At 34.3% G+C, this 25,043-nt stretch overlaps 2 protein-coding genes, 1 long non-coding RNA gene and 2 other non-coding genes across 6 annotated transcripts; 1 reads left to right on the top strand and 4 right to left on the bottom strand.

Annotated features, from left to right (window-relative positions):
* Positions 1–1,160: 1,160 nt before the first annotated feature.
* Positions 1,161–5,752, top strand: ATZW10 (centromere/kinetochore protein, putative (ZW10)). Its single transcript, XM_078963600.1, has 13 exons — positions 1,161–1,793; positions 1,997–2,134; positions 2,352–2,525; positions 2,642–2,803; positions 2,932–3,159; positions 3,245–3,370; positions 3,463–3,555; positions 3,641–3,736; positions 3,809–3,934; positions 4,028–4,264; positions 4,516–4,666; positions 5,270–5,352; positions 5,495–5,752. Exons 1-13 carry the CDS (start codon positions 1,227–1,229, stop codon positions 5,576–5,578), a joined length of 2,265 nt encoding a protein of 754 aa, XP_078819726.1. The 5' UTR covers positions 1,161–1,226; the 3' UTR covers positions 5,579–5,752.
* Positions 5,753–5,996: 244 nt separating this feature from the next.
* On the bottom strand, positions 5,997–7,549 carry LOC145004640 (triacylglycerol lipase-like protein). 2 transcript variants are annotated; one of them, XM_078963601.1, is made up of 5 exons: positions 7,212–7,547; positions 7,018–7,090; positions 6,651–6,715; positions 6,451–6,560; positions 5,997–6,341 (listed from the first exon to the last, which is right to left on the bottom strand). In XM_078963601.1, exons 1-5 carry the CDS (start codon positions 7,323–7,325, stop codon positions 6,134–6,136), a joined length of 570 nt encoding a protein of 189 aa, XP_078819727.1. In that variant the 5' UTR covers positions 7,326–7,547; the 3' UTR covers positions 5,997–6,133. The 2 variants fall into 2 exon arrangements, with proteins under 2 accessions (XP_078819727.1, XP_078819728.1); XM_078963602.1 differs by having other exon boundaries at positions 6,215–6,341; positions 6,459–6,560; positions 7,212–7,549.
* A 15,447-nt stretch (positions 7,550–22,996) lies between these two features.
* On the bottom strand, positions 22,997–24,825 carry LOC145006545 (uncharacterized). The gene is made up of 2 exons (XR_013662938.1): positions 23,387–24,825; positions 22,997–23,236 (listed from the first exon to the last, which is right to left on the bottom strand). It is a non-coding gene; the product is annotated as an uncharacterized LOC145006545 (long non-coding RNA).
* Positions 24,275–24,428, bottom strand: LOC145007845 (small nucleolar RNA snoR2/U65). Its single transcript, XR_013663206.1, has one exon. It is a non-coding gene; the product is annotated as a small nucleolar RNA snoR2/U65 (small nucleolar RNA).
* Positions 24,615–24,682, bottom strand: LOC145007846 (small nucleolar RNA U49). Its single transcript, XR_013663207.1, has one exon. It is a non-coding gene; the product is annotated as a small nucleolar RNA U49 (small nucleolar RNA).
* Positions 24,826–25,043: the final 218 nt, after the last annotated feature.

The raw sequence follows: 25,043 nt of genomic DNA, 5'->3' as shown, positions 1-25,043 counted from the left end.
TCAGGCCTCATCCTTGTTTGCTACTAATGAGATACGAAACACCGTCCGTAATCTGCTAGTGATGAGATACGGGACTTCGCCCACACTCACCTCTCTACCAAGCACATACAAGTATCACACAGAAAACAAGTATAAACTATGATTCAAACATTCCTCTAGCTTACCCCGACATCGGACCTTGTTCCGGAATAACATACACATAACAACCTTCCTCGGGCACCCGCCCGACATCGGACATTGGTCCAGAATAACATACTAGCATACAATGTCTAGGGCTAACCCTCCGGGTCTTCCTACTCATAAACTACATGGATCGGCATTATGGCGACATTAGAGTGTTATTTGTGTTCGGAAACATGACTAGAATTGTCATTTCAATAGAATTGGCTCTATCAGGTATGATAACTAAAGGCTCCATGTCTCAAATACATTCTTTAAGTCTTGATATAAACTATATCCACGAATCCCCACTTTTAGTTTTTCCAACACCAAATGTTATTAGGAGGATTTGGTTATCACTGTCCATGACTACTGATAGGAACATTGTCCAAGTATTTTTCTTTAAGATATTTTATGTTAATGATAATAATAGGACACAAACATGTTTGAAACGCTCAAACCTACACAATAATTCAATAGATTAGTCATAAAATCCAATAAATGTATATTCAATAGATTATATAAGAAATATTATCGCGCAACCGACAACGATGAGAAAAATATTAAAATTTGTTGTCATGTCATATCTTTATATGTGTAAGGGTCCTTGAATTCTTCCTCTCCAACTTGTAATAATATAAAAAAAATCTTTAAAAGCTTTCTTCAAGGATATTCCTCAACAAATTCAGAGCATACATTTTTGCATTTCATGTTTGCTCATATGAAATATATACGTTAAGACGATCATTTAATGTTCGTTGGATCTGTTTTCCCCGCAACATATTACATGTAGTGATGATAGAGGAAGAGTTGTGTGTTTGAGCAAGTATCGCCACGATACTTAATCATTTTAAGCAATTTCCTATAATATATAATATAAGATATATAAAAGTACACCGACTTAAGTTTTAAATAAGAAATATAAATACTTACGGCCCATTACCACTAACAAAAGCCCAATGGGTTGGGCTCTAATTCTACACTTGTATGCTTTCCTGATCTCCACGCAAAGACAACCTTCTACCAACACCACCGGCGCCCGTCGGGGAACCACTGTGCTCCTCCAGATGGATGTACTCTTCAATTCAATCGACGTCCGGGATTTGTTATCGTCACATGATCTAGACGACTCTTCACCGCTCTCCGCCCCCGATCTCCGCCTCCTCATCGACCGTCTCCAAGTCCGTTCACTCGACATTAAGTCCAAAGTCCACAATTACATACTTGCTAACAATGATGACTTCTCTGCCCTATTCTCTCGCTGCTCCGACGCTGTTATTAATTCTGAGCAACTATCCGATCAAGTATCTAACCTTGTTGGTCTGTTATCATCGAATCTTCAACCGATCGATCTGAAAATCAAAGAAACAGTCGATGAGATTAGGAGGAAACGTGTTGAATCGAAAGAGAAGAAGGAAGCGCTAGATTTAGTTAAGGTAGTGTTGAAATTGAGCCAACAGTTGAGTGTTGTGGAGAGTGATTTGATGGCGGGAAAGGTCGTTGAGGCTGCAGAGGCTCTTACGGACTTGAAAGTGGCTTTACGAGTTAGAGATAATGTGGAGGATCTCAGGGAAGAAAGAGAGCCATTAGTATTTGGTTTGTTAAGGAAGAAATGGACAGATTGCTTCGAAGAGGTAGAAATTGTATTATTTTTCATGTGTAGAGCTAGAAAGAAAACTGAATTTATAAATCCTGACGTTTATTTGGCACAATACGTTTCCTTATTTCGCAACATATGATGTTAGATGATGATTATCTTTAAGAATTATGACATAATTGATTATTTGCCTTTCTTGAGTTCGTGGTGTGTTAACTGGAGCTGAATTTGCGTTTGTAGATACAAAATGTGCTAGTGAAGTTCATGGAGAATGCAGTGAGATTCGATCAGCAGTCCAATGCAGTTTATGTCAAAAATAGAATGGCTATGAATGACAATCAAGGGGTTGAGCTTTGTACTGTTGTGAAAGCAATGCATGTAAGTTTAAATCCTTTCAGCTTCTCCTCTTTATTTGATTTTGTTGGTGAACAATCCTAAGATAAGTTCTTATAAGCATATTGATTCTACTAAAACTCTGGGTTAATTAACCTCTGATAACAACAGAGAAAGAAATTTTTGAGTTCCTCTCTTTCTAATCATCATATGCAGATCAAGTTGAAATTGAAAGGCTTTCTTCTTCTCTTTTCTTGTGCAGGTAGTTGGTATTCTAGATTATGGGCTTGCAAAAGTAGCAGACATGATGACCAGGCATGTGATAGCACCTGCAGTGCGCTCTGGTTCTCATAGTTTCTCTGTAGAAGAAAAAAGACTAGATTCAGGATATATAGCTGAGGTAGTTTTGAGAATAACCCCACCTTCTGATTCTCAGGTATTTATAAAGTGGCATTGGATATTTCATTTCTTTATTTATCTTATGCATATCACTAATAACAAAAAGTATTATAGATTAACTTCTTATATTGTCTTAAACCTTTATGCATGCAGATTGAGAACATGGATGCTGAAACTATCTATTCTGGAATTAATGTTGTGATTCAATTCATTTTCAACTTTATCTGCTTTCAAGATTCTTCCTGGATGCGATACTTTGGAAGATTAACATGGCCCCGAATGTCAGAATTGATTATCTCTAATTTCCTTTCCAAGGTTCGTTCCTTTTTACATAAATGTTTATGACTTTTTACAACTCATAAGAATCAATCTAATTGACTACTTTTTATTAAACAACAAAACCATCATATGTTAGATAATTGATTTGCATTATGTGATGCTAGATTGTTCCCACTGATGCTTCCAAACTTGCTGACTTTCAAACAACAAGACAACTCACATCTGACTTTGAGGCATCTCTTAAACAAGTTATGTTCATCTCCCCTGGGAAAGATGAAAGGTTGACTAATTTTGCTGACAATGTTGAAGTTCACTTTGCAATGAGGAAAAAGGTTGAGATTTTAGCATCAGCAAGAGACCTCCTTCTACATTCAGATTTTAATCTTCCTAAAGTAAGCTCCCTAAACTTTTTCCCTACACCCTTTTCTGTTCTTCATCAACTGTATAAACATTGATTGAATGACAGTTCTTTCACAGGACTATTCAAGGAAAAATACAGAGCTTAAAAATGGTGGAAACACAGACTTACTTTTTTCCTCTGAAAAATGTGTCATTTCTGAAGCAGCTTCTCGTCTAATGGAAGTTGTCCATGAAACACTAAAGGTTAAATAAAATATTACTTAGTTGAATAATATAAAAAAAGAAAGTTACTTTTTCAGTTTTCTCTTAAAAGTACATTGGTGTATTATGTGCAGGATGTTTGTTTATCATCTGCAACAGTGGCTTTAGAATTCTACCATGCTGCTAGGGATGCTCTACTTCTTTATGAAGCTGTTATTCCAGTCAAGGTTTGTAATTATTTTGAAGAAAATGAAAATGTGTGTATTTATGGTATTATTTTGGCCTTATAATATTTCATTTTGTGTTATGAAGTTAGAAAGACAGCTGGATGGAATCAACCAGGTTGCTGTTCTTATTCATAATGATTGTCTTTACCTTTCACAAGAGATTCTTGGCCTTGCTTTTGAGGTATGATTATTAAATAAAGATAACTTATTTTTTGAAGTGGTAAATAAATATATTTCCATTTTATTATTTCAGTATAAGTCGGATTTCCCAATTTCCATGAAGGGAGCTGTGTTTATTGATTTGGGTGTAAGATACAAGATTATGGCAGAAGAGATATTACAGAGACAGATACAGCTTGTTAAACATAATTTAATGGAGGTAAATTTATTTTTATCTTTCAAAATTCAAATTCAAATCTTTTTTTTTTTTTTCTGTTAAATAATAAATTTTGAATTTTTTTTTTTTTTTCAGGCGATTGATGGGGCTGATGGATTTCAAAATACGCATCAACCAAAAAGATGTGAATCTGCAAAATTTAGTATTGATCAGGTGGCTTTTATACTGGAGAAAGTTCACATAATATGGGAGCCACTTTTGCTTCCTTTGACATACAAAGGAAGTATGTGTAGTGTTGTGGAGGCTGTTTGTTCTAGAATGACAAAAGATATACTCATGTTAGATGACATTGCAGCTGAAGAAACCTTACAGGTTCGTTTTGTAAAACCTTTCTTTGTAAATTCTATTAGGGCGTGATCGGAATCCGTGATTCCGACGGAATTGGAATCAGTGATTCCATTCTGTGTCGTCTTTGTATGCTAAATGGGTGGAGTTTTGGTTCTTGTTAGATTTGTTTGGAGTTCATGTTTGATTACAATTCCTTCCGATTCCGATTCCCCTGGAGTTCAACTCCTTTGACAGATTCCATTCCTTCCACATAAATACGTTATTGTTTTTTTCAGCTTCAAAGGTTGATTCATATGCTGCTGGAAAACCTTTCTTCTTTAATGGAATCCTTGATTGCCATCAATCAAACAACAAAGCCACAAGAGAAGTCATCAGGCTCTGTTAATGATCTAATTCCATCACTCCCTAGACTACGGATATTAGCAGGTATTTTTTTCTTTTCTTTTTTTTTTTTCTTTTTTTTTTAATTATTTAAATTGGTGTCACTAGGCATCTTTTACTTTAGCTAGTGTTTGTGATGAAATCTGAGACGGAATGGAATGGTTTATTCCAATGGAGTCAATCAGCTTTTGTTTTTCATTCCCATCATGGAATGAAGTGGAATGGAATGAAATTTTACAATATAACCCAACTTTGTATTTATTTAATTTGTAATGTCTGAAAAAAAAATCATTGTTTTAATCAAATACAATTTTATTTTCTAAAAAAAAAAAACTAGAAAATATAATATACTTTTTTGTTATAAATCTTATTTGGGATTTAGCAAGGAATAAAAATTTATTAATTATAATTAATATCCTTAGAAAGCAGAGTTAAAACTTATATATATTGGAAATTAATATAACAATAAAAAAATCCATTCCAATAACATGATCATGGAATGTAACTACTACTTATTCCATTCCATTCCATCCAATTCCAACCAAATTGGAGTTAATGATTTGATTTTATATTATCTATTTAAAATATATATATATATATATATATATATATATATATATATATATATATATATATATATATGAACAGATATGTTGGACATGCCTTTGAAGTCCATTACTGCATCATGGGAAAGTGGTGAGCTGGCAAAGTGTGGCTATACTTCATCTGAGGTATTATTATTATTATTATTATTATTATTATTATTATTATTATTATTATTATTATTATTTATTAAATCTTTTACTTAATAACACTCATAAACTAAACCTTTCAATTTTTATTTAGTTATTGCTATTTGTATATATGTTGCAGATGAGGGACTTTATCAGAGCGATATTTACCGATTCCCCCCTACGGAAAGAATGCTTGTGGAGAATTGAAAATATCACATTTTAGTTTTTTTTTTTTTTTTGCTCCATTGTATATACCCCTCATGTTGTACTATAATCAAAGGAAAATTTCTCTGATTATGTCATCTGTCATCTGTGTTTTTTTTATAGTCGGAATTTTTATTTTTACAAGTGAGAAATTAGCATTCTATAAATATTACCATGATTTTCTCTTGCTCTTTTTTCAACTCTGATAACAGTTTTTATTTATTTATTTATTTGTTTTCAATTTTCAAATGTTCACTAAGCAACAAAAGGCCCACAATTTTTTTTTTTTAAAAAAAGTCATCTACCACCATCTTGTATTTTGTGTATATATGTAATAAAAACTGACAAAAAAAAAACATTAAAGAGAAGGAAACCCGAAGTTGAGAAATTTAGTTTTTTTTTTTTTCTATATCAATTAATTTCATAAAGAAACTGTGTAAATAAATTAGAACCTTTATTTCAAGGTTAATAGTAGTAATAAAACTCCACACCATATCAACCATCTCCAAAAATGTATATGTATCTCAAAACTGATTCCATTCCCATCTAATCTACATCATTGATCATTCCCTTTTCAAGCAGCATTATGTGCAACCGGAATCGCGCTTTCCGATTCCGATGCCTTGACCGATGCTTTGACCGCAGTATTTGACTTCCTCAATCGACCCAAAATTTTCTTCAATTGCCATTTCTTTGGTTTAACTTGACCCAAAAGCTTCATCTGTTCCCTTTTAAATTTACGGTTTGCATACCACCTCCCACCTCTCCAACCCAACCCATACCTGAAAAAAACCACAGGGACTATTTTCGTAATTTCATTCAATTACAAGGTGTGATATGGTAAATTTTATAAAAACAACAAAAGTTTTGAAGAAAGACTATTTCACAAACCCGATTACCAAAGTGACACCCGATGTGGCCACACAAGCTGCAGCATTGGAATTACCGTTTCCAACCATCTTTTTGAATTCCTTTCCATCAAGGTCATAATTTCTTTTCATCTACAAAAAAACTTATAAAGTATAAACACTATCTTATTATTATATTTTATATATTTTATACATTGTTTCAATTTTATTGTTAATACTAACAGCATTTTCGATTGAGTCAAGCCTTTGTTCAACTTTTGTTTCATGAAGGTGGCGTAGCGTATAGCCTGAAAAAAAAAATTCACATTTTTAAGTTAAATTTGATACAAACATAATCTAGTGATTATAGAAGCATCTCATGCTGTAATTCGAGTTAATTTCATGGTGTTTGATGTTGCAAAGCTTACACAAATCCATATACTTAAACCTAATTCTTGTATTCTTATCAATTCTTCTTCAATTTCAAGAAGAAAATTATTCTATTTATAACATTTAGTATGATACAGATGGAGTCAGGAGATTTCTTCCAGAAAAAGTTATGAATATAGGTCGATGAATTCGACATTGAAGTAAAGTAAGCTAAACATACCAGTCCAAGCAGTGCCAATGGATGCTATGGAAGTTAGTAATGTAAACACAACTTTATGCCTCTCATATGTATCCTATCAAAATGAAGATCGTCAATGAAAGGGGAAAAAAGAGGGGAGATATAGATAAGAAGCCCTAATTGCTGCGTAATCACAAACGATCAAATTGGATGAAAACCTGAATCATTTAAAATACCTTGGTTGATAAGAAAGTGTCTTCAAGAGCGGACAATGAATTCGAAAACATTCGTTTGATATGATGAATTGAGAAAGGCCTTGTAAGAGAGGAACCCTTCTTTAAACCCTGCATAGTGATTTACGTTACCCTCTGCAAAGAATCGAAGGTTATTAGTGGGTTTCAAGATGAAAGTGTGAGATTTTAGATGATGGCGTTTGATTCCAGAAAACGGGTTGCGTTTAGTTTTTTGATCTTTTTTCCTTTCTGAAATTGCGTTTCTAAAATGGTCGTTGATGGAAAAATCAAGAACCTCGGACAAGTAATATAACCCGAGAAATTGTAGTGTTTAAAGTGAGCCTGTGTCAACGTTGGGACTGTATCTAGCAGCGTTTTTTTTTTCCCCTTAATAATAGCAAATTCATTACATTAACCATTTTAAATATCCCTAATTAAAGAAAATAATATTTTTTTTAGTCTTTGATTTTTTTAATATCTCATTTGGAAGCTTTTTCAAATTTTGGAATTCGTTTTGGCTTGTTTGCAAAAGAAAAAAAAATCAAAGAAATCTATTACTTATGTCCAAAATATTCATTTAGAAAGTAGTATCATATATTTTTTTTCAATCAATGCTTGATTTTATGTCATAATATTGTATATAGTTATCATTTATTGTGTTTGTTTAATTTTTTTTATTAGATTTAATAAAAAGTAAATTTTTTCTTATAATTCCAGAATTATTCATCAGATTTCAGATTTGTTTTTGAAATTCTAAAATTCTTTTTTTAATTTTTTCTGAACTCCAGAAACATATAAGCATTTATTATTGCACAAGTTCATAAGCATCAAAAACATATAATAATTTTTATGTGTTCATGCAACATAATTTAAGTTCATTCTATTATTGTACCTACTAAACTAATAAATGTTACATACCTCTTTTGAAGCTAGAGATCTCTTTGCTTGAGATCGAGTTTTTTCCACATTTGCTTGGACAAGAGGACCCACAATAGAATTCGTCTAACGACATCACACCCAAGAACACTATGAGAGCAAAACAACGAAACCCTAGGAGATGGGAGGTCAAAACGCCAAAAAAAATAGAAGGGTTATTTTGCGTTACCTAGGAAGGAGGAAAAGGAGGACGAAATCTAGGAGTAAGAATGAGCAATTAGGGTTTGATCTCTAGCTCCTTATTTATAGGCTCTCATTTGCTTCCTGCCAAAGCAACTCCAAAACCTTGATAGGGCTTATCAAAATTTATCCCTTATAAATATCTTTCTGGAATGTTCCAATTAATTAAACATTTTAATTAATTAACATTCAGTCCTTCTAATTAATTAATTCAAAAATAGTTTCTAATTAATTTATCATAACTTAACAATTTAATAAACTAATTTCTCCTAAAACTTTGTCTTTTAATTACTCAAATGGGTCTTAAGGGCAACCCAAAAGGGCCCTTAGAAATATCACTAATAGTTATCATATTGGAAACTATTTTCAACAGTCTTCCATTTGGATAAGTCATCAACTATACGAGGTCTAATACTTCTCAAATAATCAACTCTGAATGTTCATTATTATGTTTCCCGAAAGATTTGTAAAGACCACATCGGACTACTAAATTGAATACATCAATTTCAGTCAAGGCTGGAGAGGGTAATCCTTCCCAAGTAATGCATAAGTAAGATCAGGACTAGAGGGGTGTGAAGAGTAGGGGGGTCTCTCGGCCAACACTTTAGATGTCAGCAACAAATCATCGAGGAGCCCATAGATATCGATTCCCCAATTAGGGGAAAAAAAGGAACAAATAACCTTTAAATACATAACATTCGTCTACTCATCATGTCATACATAGACATACCTTTATTACTACCAATTACGGATAGTGTTGGAAAGTAAAAATCTCATGTATCTCTGTTTGAAGAATAAGAGACGTTATCATCTAGAATTACTTATGACTTTATCCATGACGTAATATCTAAGTGTGGTTTGTTCTAATACTTATATATCCATTAAGTACTCATGAGTGTTAGTTGTAGTCTCTATGTTATGTCAATTCAGCATGAACAATCTACTAATACTCAATGACAGTCTTAAATCGCCACTTACGTCCAAGAGTATGACCGAATGTAGAGGTTTGAGCAAATTAATACTCAGGAAGTGAGTTCCAAATATGAAAAAGGAGAACACAACAATAAACTAATGAGATGACTGATCTTCATCAAGTATTAGATCTCTACTTAGTAATTATTAAATTGGATAAATACTTATATTGTTTAAGTTCTCAAATCTAAAAGAAACTAAACTAAATATGCTTAAGCTAATTCATTTGCAAATCTAATGCCTTCTTACCATGTTTAGCCATCAAACCTTGTCACTGACACTGGCTTAGAGAATGGATCTACAATATTTTCTTATGATATGACTATGTTGATTATGATGTCTTAAAATTCAATTCACTATCAAATATGATGGTACTTAACCTTATGTGACTTAGGATCCTTACTCAAGGTAAATTCACCCTTATAGTCACAAGAAACTTTAAAATAACCATCAATGGTTGAATTTCAACAGATGCCACTAATGAATATCTTTTAGTCACATAGTTTTCCTTTGTAGTCTAACTAGTTGTAATATACTCTAAGTATGTTGTTAAATCCACTATGGTGTAGTATCAGGTACTCTTCCAAGTTAATACCACATCATTTAGTAAAAGCACGAATTTCGACCGTAAACAAAATCGTCTTTATTAGTGTGAAACTTAGCATCAATGTAACCTTTACATTGATCACTTCCATACTAACAAGATCATCTTCTTTGTCCTCCTAGGACACTTAGGAATGAACATTTGATTATGTATTTTGTATTTTAAAGTTTCTTTTTAATTGTATCATAATAGACTAGTTAGGAAACCGTATTAGAATAGTAAATGTAATAAAAGAAGACAGAAGATTACCAAATGGTGGTCGAACATCCATGTGGTTGCTTTATCCCTAAAAATGACTATGTTTTTCCGCATGTTAGCTAACAGGAAAAACGCATAGGATTAAAGAAAATGTTACTGATAGTTTCATTTTGTTTACTTTTTTTATAGTTTATTTTAGCATGTTTCATCTCATTTTAGTTAATCTTCATGCATTTTGTTCTATTTTTGTTATTTTATATCTTTATCGGGTACTTTCTAGTCTTTTCAGCTTAGTTGCATATTTATTAAAGGCTATTCAAAGTGGAGCGGTTAGGGGGGTATGAGATCTTAAAACATGAAGCTTGTAGTACATTTCCAAATTACTTGATGGACACAACTGGCCTATTGATTTAAGGAGAGATGTGATGATGTGGGCTACTTCGAAAGTGTTTCGTTGACAACTAATTAGGTTCAGTCTTAAATGAAGATTAGCATAAAAAAAAAAGAATGTTTGGACTTGTTAAATTATGAAGATTTGAAGACTCTTGGACCTATCATCTATTGGAGAAACTTGAGTTGGTGGACTAATGCAATTCAAGACCAAGAAACGAAAAATGACCATTTCTAACCAGCTTACGCAACCCGTACAATAAATAGGCTAAAATTCACGTAGTTCGTGTGACCTGCAGGGTCATTTTCAATATTTTACTTTTGGCTGCTATTTTGGGATGGTTGGTGGGATACTTTTGGGACAACTTTTGGATCCGAGTTTGGGAGCATTTTCTCTGTACTTTGAAGGCCTTGAAAAACTTGAAGAACTTGAAGAACATCTTCATTTTTCTCTTGAATCTTCCTAAATGTTTGGTACTCCTAACTTTTATTTTAGTTTTTTGAGTTTAGCCATGTTAGGCTAAACTAATCTTGGTTTACTTTGGTGAATTTGCTTGACTGTTTGGTTGAATGTTAATGAACTCCAAGAACTTGTTCTTGAGTCTTTATGAAATTGTTTTATATTTTAACATCTTCTTGCTACTTGTATGTTTTTATTCATGAATTTAAATGTATTTGTAGTGATTAGTTGACTAATTTCTTGATTAAGTAATGGATCCCCAAATTAGTAAGCAACAAGTGATTCTTGTGTTAGTTTTCACTTCACACAATCACAAAAATATTTTCTCCAACATGGTAGTGGAAGCTTTTAACTCCTCTTAGATTTGGTTACTTTTTGGTTCTTAATGCTAGTTAATTTTCACTAATTACATGTTTAATAAAAATTGTGACTGTAACTAAGGAAATATGTTATGAGCTTCTCTAGCTACTTTAATAACTAAGAAAAATCTAGGTAATCTCAAGCTTCTTGGATTGCTATATCCAAATTAGAGATTTAAGATAGGTATTCCACTTTAAATTCTAATGATACATTTACCAAGTATTCAAGTGATGAAACCTTAAGTCAACCATCTTTCTCTCAATGATTTTATTTCAAACATTGTTTTTTGTTGAATTGTGTTTTTAAATCTCAGTGTAACTCTAGTTTTCTTTTAAATATATCAAAAGGCAAATAAAACCCTATTTTTATTTTTATGTTAGTTTCACAAGTATTTGTATAACAAGATTCCCATAGAGTTATTAATTGAATCAATCTTCGTGGATACGATCCATTTACCACTATACGCTATTTTAATGTGTAATATTTAGGGTATTTATTTTTGCGGTTACTCTTGTTGTTTACATGGGTGTTGTGTTTATCTTAAATTATTACATGATTGCTTAAAAATAAAATTTGAAACACAAACAATAATTGTTAAAAGTTAACAAATGATCTGAAAAAAGGTTAAAAATATTTTTACTAAATGGAAAAAAAATATAAAAATATAATTTAATAACACCTATGAAAACCCATTTATTTAACTAATATCCTCAACTCATTGACCAATTTATATAACTAGATCATCCAAAATTATAATATAAACAAGTTGAAAAAGACTATGTGAACCATCTTAAATGTAAGGAGAAGAGTAAACTTGTGACACCCAAATCCCAAAGGCACTGAGTCTATGATACTTCCTTAAAACAATTCTAATGAGGCAATATGTTTTTACTACGTAGAAAAATGATATTGAAAACGTAGTTGTTCTAAATACCTGGAAAAAAATGAACTAAAGCCGAGGAGTGTAAAATTTCAAATAGATATATGTTTAAACTTCATAATACTTCTACTTCAAACTCTTAAGACTCATTAAACAATGTGTGTGATACTCAGATTTGGATTGATATACAGAGACTAACACAAAATAGAAAGCTTAGGAATGGAGTGGTTCCCCTAATCAAAGACAAACTAACATCAAATCGACTCTACGTGCTTCAACTTCTTACTTACATTTGCATTGATATATATATATATATATATATATATATATATATATATATATATATATATATATACACTAATGAAAAATAAAAGCTTAGGTATAGAGAGGTCTAACTAATCAAAGTCAAATTGACATCAAATCAACTCTACACGCTTCAACTTCCTAGTTCTTCTTAATCCCCCTATAAAATAGGATAAATTAGGATACCACACACTATATCTAAGACCCAAAAGTTAGAAACAGAAGTACTATGGAGTTCAATATACATATTTGAAATGAAACACCTCTTGACTTGTTCAATATACATATCTAAGACCCAAAAGTTAGAAAAGGTTATACTTCCAATGTCCATTTTCTCCGTAGCAGAATTAAATTGTCTTGTTAACATTGTTGGAAAGAAATATCTGAGATTGAGCCTTTCTTTTTCCTTAGGGTTAAGAGTGGAGTTAGGTGTCTCAACTACATGATAGTCTTATTCAAATTGTTCATATTACTCAAGATGAACCAGTCATATAAAGTAGCCAACAATTGAAAGACCAACAATTTCATTCATTAATTGTTTCCAAAACCATCACCATATATAATATCAAAATATCATAGTATAATTATTCAAAATGCAGAAATAGGGGAGGATGTTGTGCCGTCACGTCGGGTCCTTCCTTTTTGAACCGGAAGTACCTGAATCCATAAACATAAATTGTAAGCACAAAGTTTAGTGAGTTCCCCAAAGTACAACATATCAACCATACAACTAGGCTTAACCTTGGGTGTGTTCCAACCCGATATACATATATGGGACTAGCCCTAGGCTGTATTTCAAACCGATCAACACATATGGGTCTAACCCTGGGGTACCACCCTGAGGTATATTTTAACCCAATCATACAATAGTGGGCCCGCTCTGGGGTTTCTTTCAACCCGAACATACGATAGTGGGCCCCGGTTTGGGGTTTATTTCAACACGAACATGCAACCACATAACATCTATCATCCTATATAACACAATAATAGGTCGTTATTAGTGCCTTCGACCCATGGATATCGTGAGAAAACTCACCTCATAGTCAAATAAAAGCTGATGCAACATATTGCCCCGAAAACCAACTCTATCGATCACCTCTACAAATAACATCGACCAAAACTCAGACTATAGCTCAAAATACCTAAAATACCCCTAGGTCAAACTTAGTCAAAATCTTGGTCAAAGTCAAAAGTCAATCGGGTCCACTCCATGAGTACGTTGGGCGTACTCAACCCGTACACAGGACGTACTATGTATTGACAAGAATCGTCGAGTTGACCATGTACGCGTCTGCCATCATTCCTTTCTATTAAGAGCTTAATCCTTTAAGCCCTTTTGTCAAAAGTCCAGATCTAGTCCTCAAAATGATGTCCTTATTCATAAAGTTTCAAACTTTATGATCTTGCATGACTATTAAGTGCTCACTACTAAAAACCCTAACTTCTTAACTCATTAAGACAACCTATGTCACACCCCCAAACCAAGGATGGCGGAAACGTCCGGGGGTGGAGGACTTCATGTACAGTATCACAACAACGAGTATAATAGTGATCAAATAAATACAACCATATAAATATAATTGAAAAAGTTACACCACAGTATATGTTTACATGTTTCAAAATCAATTACATTATGATGACTAAAAGTAAATTGTTGACGGTTTAACGTCCCATCCTCAAAGCGCTGAAGTTTTCCTGTTTCACTGATTTCCTGAGAATACAAGTAGTTTTGAAAAAGTGTCAACAATTAAGTTGGTGAGTTCATAAGAGTTTTGTTTGAAGTAGAAACCGTTTTCCTTGTAAAATCGATATAGTTTGATTTCCAGAAAATCCCATATTTTCTTAGTTAAGTGTGAATAGAAATATTCCTATATGATGCATTAATGAACCCTAGAATGACCCGTAGAGTTCCTCTATAATCGTCCAACATATATAAGTTATATAAGGTTTAAATTAGATAAAACGTTGAATATAGTGGGTCTGCCCTAGGTCCACAACCCAACGAGGAACAGGAGATGAGGCGGGCCCCACTAATTCTAAGCCAATCAAGACTAAATTCTTATATGACTCAAACATATACGCTCAGCAATTATAGTTGAAGTCTAACAATTCTAGATGAAATATAGTTTTAATATCATAATAACTATCTTAAGTGAACCTGGTACTTTGTATCGGTACCCCCTTTTTGTATAAAGACCGGACACTTTGTATTTGTACCCTTTTTTGTATAAAAACCTGGTACTTTGTATTTGTACCCCTTTTGTGTATAAACCCGACACTTTGTATTTGTACCCTTTTTTGTATAAAAACTGGCACTTTGTATTTGTACCCCTTTTGTCTATAAACCCGACACTTTGTATTTGTACCCCTTTTTGTATATAAACTCGGCACTTTGTATTTGTACCCCTTTTTGTAGAAAAACCCGGTACTTTGTATTTGTACCCCCTTTTGTATATAAACCCGACACTTTGTATTTGTACCATTTCTTTTTGTACGAGTGTGTTATGTAAATGATCATAAACTATACCTATTATAGTTTAATAAAATGTTTGAAATGTATATGTACCATAACTATACCTATTATAGTTTAGTATGTTTCTTTGTGGTGTTTAAGAATCTCATTCTTTGTAAGTCAAATGTATAGTACAATATAGCTATGTTTAACTTGCTTTGTTTTGTACTAATGATTATGATGGAGGATTCTTATAAATTCAGTAAGTAATTTCCTATTATACAAATATATCATAACAAGAAATACATGTAATATATGAAGTCATCAAAGACTTAACACTTTGCTCAACATGTTACAAAGTGTTTTGATAGTTAGAAGCTGTTAACTAATTCTTAATCTTTCTGCACTGTTTTAGAAAAAACATAGAAAAATCATACGAAGTTGAAAACTAGATCCGTAAATTCTGAGAGTTCCTAAAATGAGTCTAGTTTACTCATAATTTTTATCATGATTTTTGGAAGCCTTTAACTTGTCTTAAAATGCTCATATTCACAGACTGGTCCGGATTTTTGTTTGAAAAGACAGACTGTTTTGTAAAAACCATCATAAATTGTAGAAAAATCGTGTGGAGATGTGCAAGTAGCCATTTTATATATAAGAAGTGGAACTACTTGCACCTAAAACAGTTTTGAAAAATAAAATGTTTAAGTTGTCCAAAACAGTCCGTGAATGGAGTTGAACTTTTCTGATGAAGGTTGTTAGAAAATTTTAGTTATGTTCTTGGTGTTTTAACTTGTATTCCCCCCTTAAAAACTTGAGAAAACATTAAAATGTAGGGGTATGAACTCACCTTGAGTGATTTCAGTAGATGATTGTAGAAGAATGGAAGTGTTTAACTCAAGAACACTTGGAGATGCCTTGAAGATTTTCGAGAATCTAACATCATAGTTATGGAGTTTGTGTAAGCAATCAATGATTTGAGTAGAATGAAGTGAAATAATCATAAGGAGGATGAATTATACTTACTAAGAGTGGAATAACACTTGAAAATCAGCCTTGAATCTCGAATTTGGTAGAGAAAAAGTTTGAGAGAAAAGTGGTGTTTGATTCTTGGTGAAATGAGAGCAAATGAGAGAAATGAGGAGAGATGATGTTTTGTTCCAGCTCTAAAAATGTGGGAATGGGTGGAAATTGAGTGTAAGGGACATTGAAGTGACCTAGGTAAGGTGGGGAGGTGTGGCTGGTCATAGAGTGGGTGTGGGGTGGTTGCTTGTGACATAAGATAAGGCAAGGTCAACACTCCACCTTAAATAAATCCCCCATTAGATTTCTATTATTTAGATAATGATTTTCATGAAAATATGTTTAAATTATGAATATTTAGGGTTTATTATGTTAAAATATAATTTCTGGAGAAAATCCCGCGTTAAAATCACGAAAAACGGGCTTAAAATGTTAAAAATATCATAAATGTGCTAAAAGTGACAAAATTCCGAAATCTTGCCGAGTTTCGGTCTTCTGATGCTAGAACCGAGAGGAGAGAGGGCAGAAACCGAGAGGGGAGAAGAAACCGAGAGAAGAGAAGAGAGAGAGCAGAGACTGAGAGGTGAGAAGAAAGGAGAAGCGAACAGAGACAGAGAGGCGGAGCAGAGAGCCGAGAGGTGAGAAGGAAGGGCCGAGAAGCGAACAGAGACAGAGAGGCGGGAGGAGACCGAGAGGAGGGAAGGAAGCCGAGAGGCGGGCATGGGAACCAAGAAGGGACAGAGACCGAGAACAGAGGCTCTGTCCTCGCGAGTTTCGGCCCGAGAGGCCTCTCTTCTTGGTTTCGGTTCCTAAAGCCTATTTTACTCGTTTTCACTCCGTTTTGAGCCGTTTTTGACCCGGTTAAGGGTTGGAATGACCCGAATGATTCTAAAATGTTACGGAAACTTTTGAGAGAGATTTGGGAGAGATTTCACATACTTGGAGAGATTTGGGAGAGATTTGACATTCTTGGAGAGATTTCTCATACAAAGAGATATTTGAGAGAGATTTCACATACTTGGAGAGATTTGGGAGAGATTTGACATTCTTGGAGAGATTTCTCATACAAAGAGATATGTGAGAGAGATTTCACATACTTGGAGAGATTTGGGAGAGATTTGACATTCTTGGAGAGATTTCTCATACAAAGAGATATTTGAGAGAGATTTTACATACTTGGAGAGATTTGGGAGAGATTTGACATTCTTGGAGAGATTTCTCATACAAAGAGATATTTGAGAGAGATAGAGTGACAACGATTGAGAGAAGTTTCGTTTGTGACCTTTTTGAGTGTCCGGCTTCGTAGTGCAAGGTCTGTAAACCCTGTTAAGCCTTGTTTAAGGGTCTTACACACTCCCGATGAGTATGCAACATTGTTTTATTGGTTTGGCTCGCCACGTACCACAGTTTTAGGTTAAGGAGATCTAGACGTACACACTTTTTGATTTATTATCTCTCATTAGAATAGCGAGTTGTTTAGAATTTACATAACGTAAACTCTAGTACGCAAGGGTTAGTTGAGTTGACCGGTTTGACTTGTTGACTTTATTTGACTTTGAATTGACCAGAATTTGACGATTGTCACAACCTAGACTATGCATGGGGGGAAACTAAGGATCAAGATTACATTTTTAAAACTTATCATGCCCTAAAACATTTGAAAGGACAACTTAAAGGTCCTGGAGTATTCCATACTCACAATAATCAAGATTTGGAACAAAAAAGATGTAAACTTCTAAGCTTGAACAAGATCTGAAGGATTATTCATCAAGGTTGGAGCTTTATACTTCAGAAGATGCACAAAGAAAAGTAGTTGTTGGATCCAACGACTTGAGTGAAACACCACAACTCCAAGAGTCTTCCTTCACTACCAAGAGAACCAAAATGACACTCCAAAGCTCCAAAACACACTCATCTATTGCATGTTGTTTAAATAATGATGTTTAAATAGGGTCCAAACCCTAAAGATTAGGGTTTGTACCATGGCCACGTACGCCCAGCTATTGCATGCATGCCTCAAAAACCTTTGTAGTGTTATGCATGGTTCTTTGGTAACCTCTAGCTAGATCAGGGAAACCACATAAAATGAATCTGCTAATGAAGGTTATAGATTCGGTCAAGAAGAAGAAACTTGTAACACCCCAAAATTACGAGCCAAAACATATATTTAGTAAAACATTCGAATTAAAACGTTTATTGATCATAACATTTTATAAAGATATCGCATGTCTGGAAAACATTTCATAAAACATAATAATGTCAAAGTACAAATCCCCAGGAAGATCTCATGATGCGGAATACGGAGCATGTGTATGATGGGCCGCTACCGCGCCAGCTCTTTCCCCTTCGAAGAAGAGGTACCTGAAACCAAAACTGAAAACTGTAAGCACGAAGCTTAGTGAGTTCCCCCATCATACCGCATACCATACAATCACATATCATACATATTGCCAGTCATTTCTGGGGTGCCCGGCCTACCCGGTACGGCCATTCTGGGTGCCGACCTACCCGTGTCAAGCCATTTTAGGGTGCTGACTACCCATGTCAAGCCATTCTGGGGTGCTGACTATCCTTCGGTCCTGACGACCGAACCTCGGGGACTATTTCACCCCCTACTGCTACTATCACATATATCATAACATAACGCATTATCAGACATATATGGGGTGCCTGAACTACCCTTCGGTCCTAGCAACCGAACTTGGGGACTAGTCCCCTCCTACTACCTCTATCGCACATGACGTACAAAGCCAGCATGCAAACATATCATCATATACTGTCAGACGTATCTAGGGTGTTTGACTACCCTTCGATCCTAACAACCGCACTCTACTACTATCACATACAACATATCATGCTAGCATATAACATATCAGGTAGTAGCAAACCTAGATTATATCATAAAGACAATCATCTATCATACATCTCCTACTGGTGGGCCGGCATTGTGGCCTTAGACTGACCGCTACTGGAAGGTAACTCACCTCGTAGTAGCTGTTGATATGTGTGGGAATGGTCTGTCTGCTGCTGCTGCTCCGGAAATCCTCTAGCTATAATTCCCACCAAACACTTAGTCTAATACTGCTAACCGCCCTCAGGGTAAATTATCCATTTACCCTTAACAAGTCATGAGTCAAGTCACAGTCAACTGCCAGATGACCAGACCCGCCGAGTTGGCTTGCCAACTCGCCGAGTCCCTTTCTCTATACCCAAGTCCAATAGTCCTTCATCCTACTCGCCGAGTTGTATGAACAACTCGCCGAGTTCGCCTTCATCCGAAGAACACTCTAAGCTGTGACTCGCCGAGTTGTATGAACAACTCGTCGAGTTGTTCTTGAGACAAGAAGATTGCCATGAACTCTCCGAGCCATGGCATTGACTCGCCGAGTGACTTCATGAGTGAGTCTGGCTTCCAACCCACTGAGTCATACCCTATGACTCACTACTCCAACTCGCAAACACAAAAAGGGGAACAACCCGGGGACTCACGAACCGACTCGCTGAGTCAGATGAATGACTCGCCGAGTCTGCCTCATGCAAAAACTATACACGCGATTTTGCTTGAATCCAGTCCATACCATTCATAGATCTGGGTTCCTAGGGCTTGGTTTACACGTAAAGTTTTTAACTTTACGTGTAGATAATCACCAATGAAGGTTTTAGGGCTCAAAGTGCACCAAAAGGGGTAGATCTAGGACTCTCATGCAATATGACTCCAAAAAGACAGTAGATCCAAGCTCCAGGGACTAAATCATGCATAGATCTAAAGGCTAACAACTTATTACAACCCACAAAGCACAAACAAGCTTGGAGAATGGCTCAAGAAGGACTTTCATGAAGCTATTAAGGACTACAAGCTTGAAAACAGAGGGGAAACGAGCTATACCACAAGGAAAACGTTGAGATGTCACAAAAATGTTTGGCCTCCTTCTCCTCTTCTTGATCTACTCTTCTTTCTCCTCAAAAACTTCAAGAACACACCCAAAACACTTCAATCTCACAAGGAAAAGGGCAAAAACGATGTTGGGGGCTCTAAGGGTGAATGGGGGCGACCTTGGGGCGGAAATGAGGGTTTAAATAGGGTGCAAATCCTTGAAATTTAGGGTTTCATCAAATAGCGGTGACTCGCCGAGTCCAGAATATGGACTCACCGAGTCGCCAACTTAAACGTACCCCCGGACCGCGTCCCTACTCGGCGAGTCGGACGTACAATTCGCCGAGTCCAAGGCTAAAATGACAAATATTTAGATAAATTTTACGTACCAGGAACCAGGTGCTACAAAACTTATAATATTGTAGTCGCTCATGGTTATTTTGGCCGATTGATCTTCCAATATGCTAGTTTCAACAACTCTCGTTCTTTACATTTTGCATCTTAGTATTTTTAACCCGGTGGATTTCTCTCATTTCAAAAAAGTATGGAATATTGGGTTATACTAATTGGTGGAATACTAGGCAATCTGAACCTTCTTTGAATGATATTGAAGAAAAGAGTATTCTAGAAAAATTCATAGAATTAGAGGAACTCCTCTTCTTAGAGAAAATGATTAAGGAATACTCAGAGACACATCTACAAAACTTTCGTATTAGAATTCACAAAGAACAATCCAATTAATCAAGATACACAACAAGGGTCATATTTATACGATTTTGCAATTCTCGACAAATATAATTTGTTTCATTATTCTAAGTGTTTATTCTCTTTTAGGTAATAAAGAACTTGTTATTTTTAACTCTTGGGTTCATGAATTCCTATATAACTTAAGTGACACAATAAAAGTTTTTTCTCTTCTTTTATTAACTGATTTATGTATCGGATTTCATTCGCTCCATGGTTGGGAACTGATGATTAACTTTGTCTACAAGATTTTACATTTTCTCCATAGGAAAAATATAAGATTTACATTTTAAAAAATGGCTTGCTGTTTTAATTTGGTTTAAATATTTTTAATTTTAAAAAAGTGTTTTTAATCTATTTTACTAATATCTGAAGTGAAAGTTGAGACCTACATCAATGACAAAATCAATGTCATGGATGCAAACAATGAGATAATTATAAGTCAATGCAACCCAAAATGACCATGAGTCCACGACTATCCTAAAAAAAATATCACGATGTAGACAACAATATCTGGTAAGTTATATTTTTATATATTCATGTCTATCTAACAATTTTTCTATTTTCCTTTCCATAATCTAATCTCCTTCTCTATTTTCACACTCTACATTCAGTACTCTTTTCTTATACCTTATTTTATTCTCCATCCTTCTAATCTCATCCATCTTTCTCTTCTAATCTTTTTCTGATTCTTATCATGTTCATCTCATACATCTACACATACTCTCTACATACTCTATCTTCTCTTTCTTTACCCCTCTGATGCACTACTCATTTTATCTTTTTCTTTCCCTACTATTTCCTCGTGTATAGTTTTCCATGCTATATCTTATCTCATCTTTCCTCACTATTTCTTTCTCATCTCACTAATGTTACCTGAAACAGTCTTCCAGTCTTACTCTCATCTCTTAAGATTCTTCATGGATCATTATTCATTCTTCTTCTTTTGAATGACTCATAGATTTATTATTCTCAATCGCTCACAGTAAATGAATTACTATTATTATTATTATTATTATTATTATTATTATTATGTCACGTTTTATTTATCTTATTCTAGATAGACTTTTGATCTGATAGGTTAGGCTAGTTTGTTATTTTCATGTGGCTATTTATCAAACTATCCCGATGTAACCTAAACAGTACTTTTGATCAATAAAACAAATAATTCTTAGTGTACTCTGACTTTTATAGTATTAGAGCCACATAACCAGACTTCCAATGACAGGAGATAAGTCGGAATCGTCTGGTAACGACAAGAAAAACGAGATAGATACAAACTCTCCATACTATATTCATCCATCGGATTACCGCAAGCAGATGCATGTAAATGATGTGTTGAACGATACTAATTACGGAGAATGGAAGCAAGAGATGAAGAATATCTTGCTGGCAAAGAACAAGATGGGGCTTGTGGATGGCACAATCAAGAAACCGGATTGCAGACTCTCCTTTGAACTTGGCTTGGATACGAGCCGATGCGATGATAAAGGGGTGGATAACAACGGCTATGGAAAGGGAGATACGCACCAGCATCAAATATGATATTTGATAACACATCATCTGAGATTTGGCGTGATCTAGAAGAACGGTTCGAGAAAAAATGAGCACCTCGAGCCTACGAATTGAAACAAACCCTCAACGTCTTGCAGCAAGGTGATCCATGTCGTTGTATCAATAAAAAATAAACCAACTAACCTAAGTACATATGGTAAGTCAGGTCGAATCCACAAGGATTTCATGGTTAAACTTTGTGTAAAAGCAATCAATAAAAAGAAAAGTATTACTAGCAATTGTCACGAAAAAAGATTAAAGGAAAAAATCAAACAAAAACTTGGAAATTTATCAATCAAAAATGAAAATCTCAATGAGAAAACTAGAGTACTTCTGGTTCGGTTATGGACAATTTAGGTTCACACTTTCTTTCCTAAAATTCTAATTCAACCACTTAGATGCAATTAGGGTTCATTAACTTGTAACACATAGTTTGGGCACACTAAATGTTTATTCAACTAGTTGTCTTACTCATTTATGTCTAAATGGATTAGGAACAATTAGTTAACTAGCAATAAAATGTCTTATAACTACCTATTACCGCATTAAGATTCAATATCATAAGTTGGCATAATATATGTTGATTCAATCACTTGTCTTTATTTCTAAACTAATTGAACTTGGAACAAATGCTGAATTGACAATAGACTATCTTAATTATGACATCAAACAATCTATATAACCCAATTTCAGTTATCATTACCAAAGATCATCACATGAAGCATAAAACAACAATTGAATTTAACTAGAATCAAGTAACATTTAGGTGTGTTCATCAAAAAATCCTAAACATCCCCAGAAGTAACCTTAATGATTTAGCCTTCCATTGATTTCATAAAACAAATAACTTGAATGAAATAAATAAAACAGATAATAGAATTCATAATCAAACGTAGAATCATTAAACAAATGTAGCCTAATGATTATCAAAGTATGAAACAAATAAACATTAGGAGGAGTAATCGTTTCTGAAAATTACTAGAATTGATGAGAATCACAGGTTGAATGATCTTCAAATGTTGCTTGATGATGAATTGAATCTCGACTTGAATCCGGATTGAAATAGAATTAACTTGCGTTTCCAAGGGTTTTTGAAGCCTTAAAAACACAGGAAAAGCTCTAAATATCACAGGTGGTAGCCCTAAAAACAAATTCATAGGCTTCTATTTATAGTTATAGTTGTTATTCTCAATGTACTCTTGACTCTCTTTACTCAGATCGCATCTAAGTTCTATTTAAAAAACTTACCACTCATGAAACCTTTCTCAATCTCGTTTAACCAGCATAATCCTTTCCTGCAAATGTCTTTAATCAACATTCCAAAAGGAATCATCTTTTTCCTCTCAGCCAACAACAATCTTCTCGATACTACATGCGCTCTTGAAATATGCTTCAAGAGCTTCAGTACTTTCATGTTCAAAAATCATCAAGCAACATTGTTCCAGCCTCGTCAAACAACAATTCAAACTCACTCCAAACAAACAACAACAGCATAGCAAAACTAAATGAAGTCAAGATTAATACGCACTTTCCATCTTCTGATGGATCCCTAGAACCCCCACAGACAAAACCGATCTTATTAAGAGCTTCTTCACAAACATTTTTCAATATCGATGTATTAATACAAAAAAATTCCACATGTATTAGTCGACCTTAATAACGAATTTTATAGCATTAAGTTAAAACTCTAGTTTAATTCCATATTTCCGGTATGCATACTACATTCTACTTTTAGTTAAAAAACAACTCCATGTTTTTATAAATTGCATAAGACATTTTTATCAATGAGTAAACAAAAATCGTTCCAAGAATTGGTTTCTTTTCTTGTTAGAAATCTCAAAATTTTAGCTTCTATCATCAAATATTATTTCAAATATAATCAACTTTTATTCGTTTATTTGTTGACCTATAGTACTGTGAATATTAATGCCAAGAAAGTTCTCGATCATTTAGGAGCTTCAAGTAAAATACAACAAATATAATTATTCAAAACAATTTTAAATGCCTCAGATAGTCGATGTATCATCAATGTAAAATCAGTCGGTAATTCCAACTTATAACGATTTAATACCTCATTGGCAATACACAAATTTCATCCAAAATCAATCCATTAAAAATATTTTTTTTTATTAAAAAAAATGTAATCGCAAAAACCGGCTCTGTGAATGAACGGATAACAATCAGTTCACAGGTTCCTATAAAATTGCGAAAGACACAAAGTCTGTTATCGGTTCAATCATAGCATCGTCGGTCACTGCACTTTTGGCTACCGTCGACGTGGCATCGAACCAGAAGATATGAAGAAAAAATCAAATGATTTGATAAAAAAGTAGATGAAAAAAACCTCAGAGACCCGTTCAAAATCACACACACAGTGGAAGAGGCAAAAACGCGAATCCCGACCAACGAACTGAGCTCTAAGATCGTGTTAATGATCGGAGGCCGGCGAATTGGTGGATGGGATGACGCGCCGCCGTGATCCGCTGCTGTTTAAAGTGTCATACGGCACTTCCTATCTTTAAGGGGATTTCTTCCTCATCGGAGCTTTTTTAATTGAAAATCGAAATCGCAAAACATAGAAAGAAAGAAAAAGAAAATATGAATTTAGAAGATGAATTTGGTGAGAAGGTGTGATTGAAATGATAAGCAACGAATAGGTTATATAGAGTAGTGAAATTGTAAACCCTAGTTTTAGGAAGGAAGGCATGAGCCATGGGAGGGGTAACGCAGTCCATAAAAGTTTGCGTTCCGTGTGAGCCCACCCACAGTGCGTCTAAAGTCCAAATCAAAACTGCACCCGGGTGTTGGGCCTTGATAACAAAATTGTTCTCTGTATGGAATTTAATGTATTCTCGTAATTTCATACTTTCAATTAAGATTTTTTCTCAATGAAACATTTGAGTAA

Source organism: Lactuca saligna, chromosome 7 (assembly GCF_052625555.1).
Source record: "Lactuca saligna cultivar CGN05327 chromosome 7, ASM5262555v1, whole genome shotgun sequence".
Classification (NCBI taxonomy): domain Eukaryota; kingdom Viridiplantae; phylum Streptophyta; class Magnoliopsida; order Asterales; family Asteraceae; genus Lactuca; species Lactuca saligna.
The sequence above is the reverse complement of the archived record's forward strand: the minus strand, read 5'-3'. Positions and strand labels throughout refer to the sequence as shown.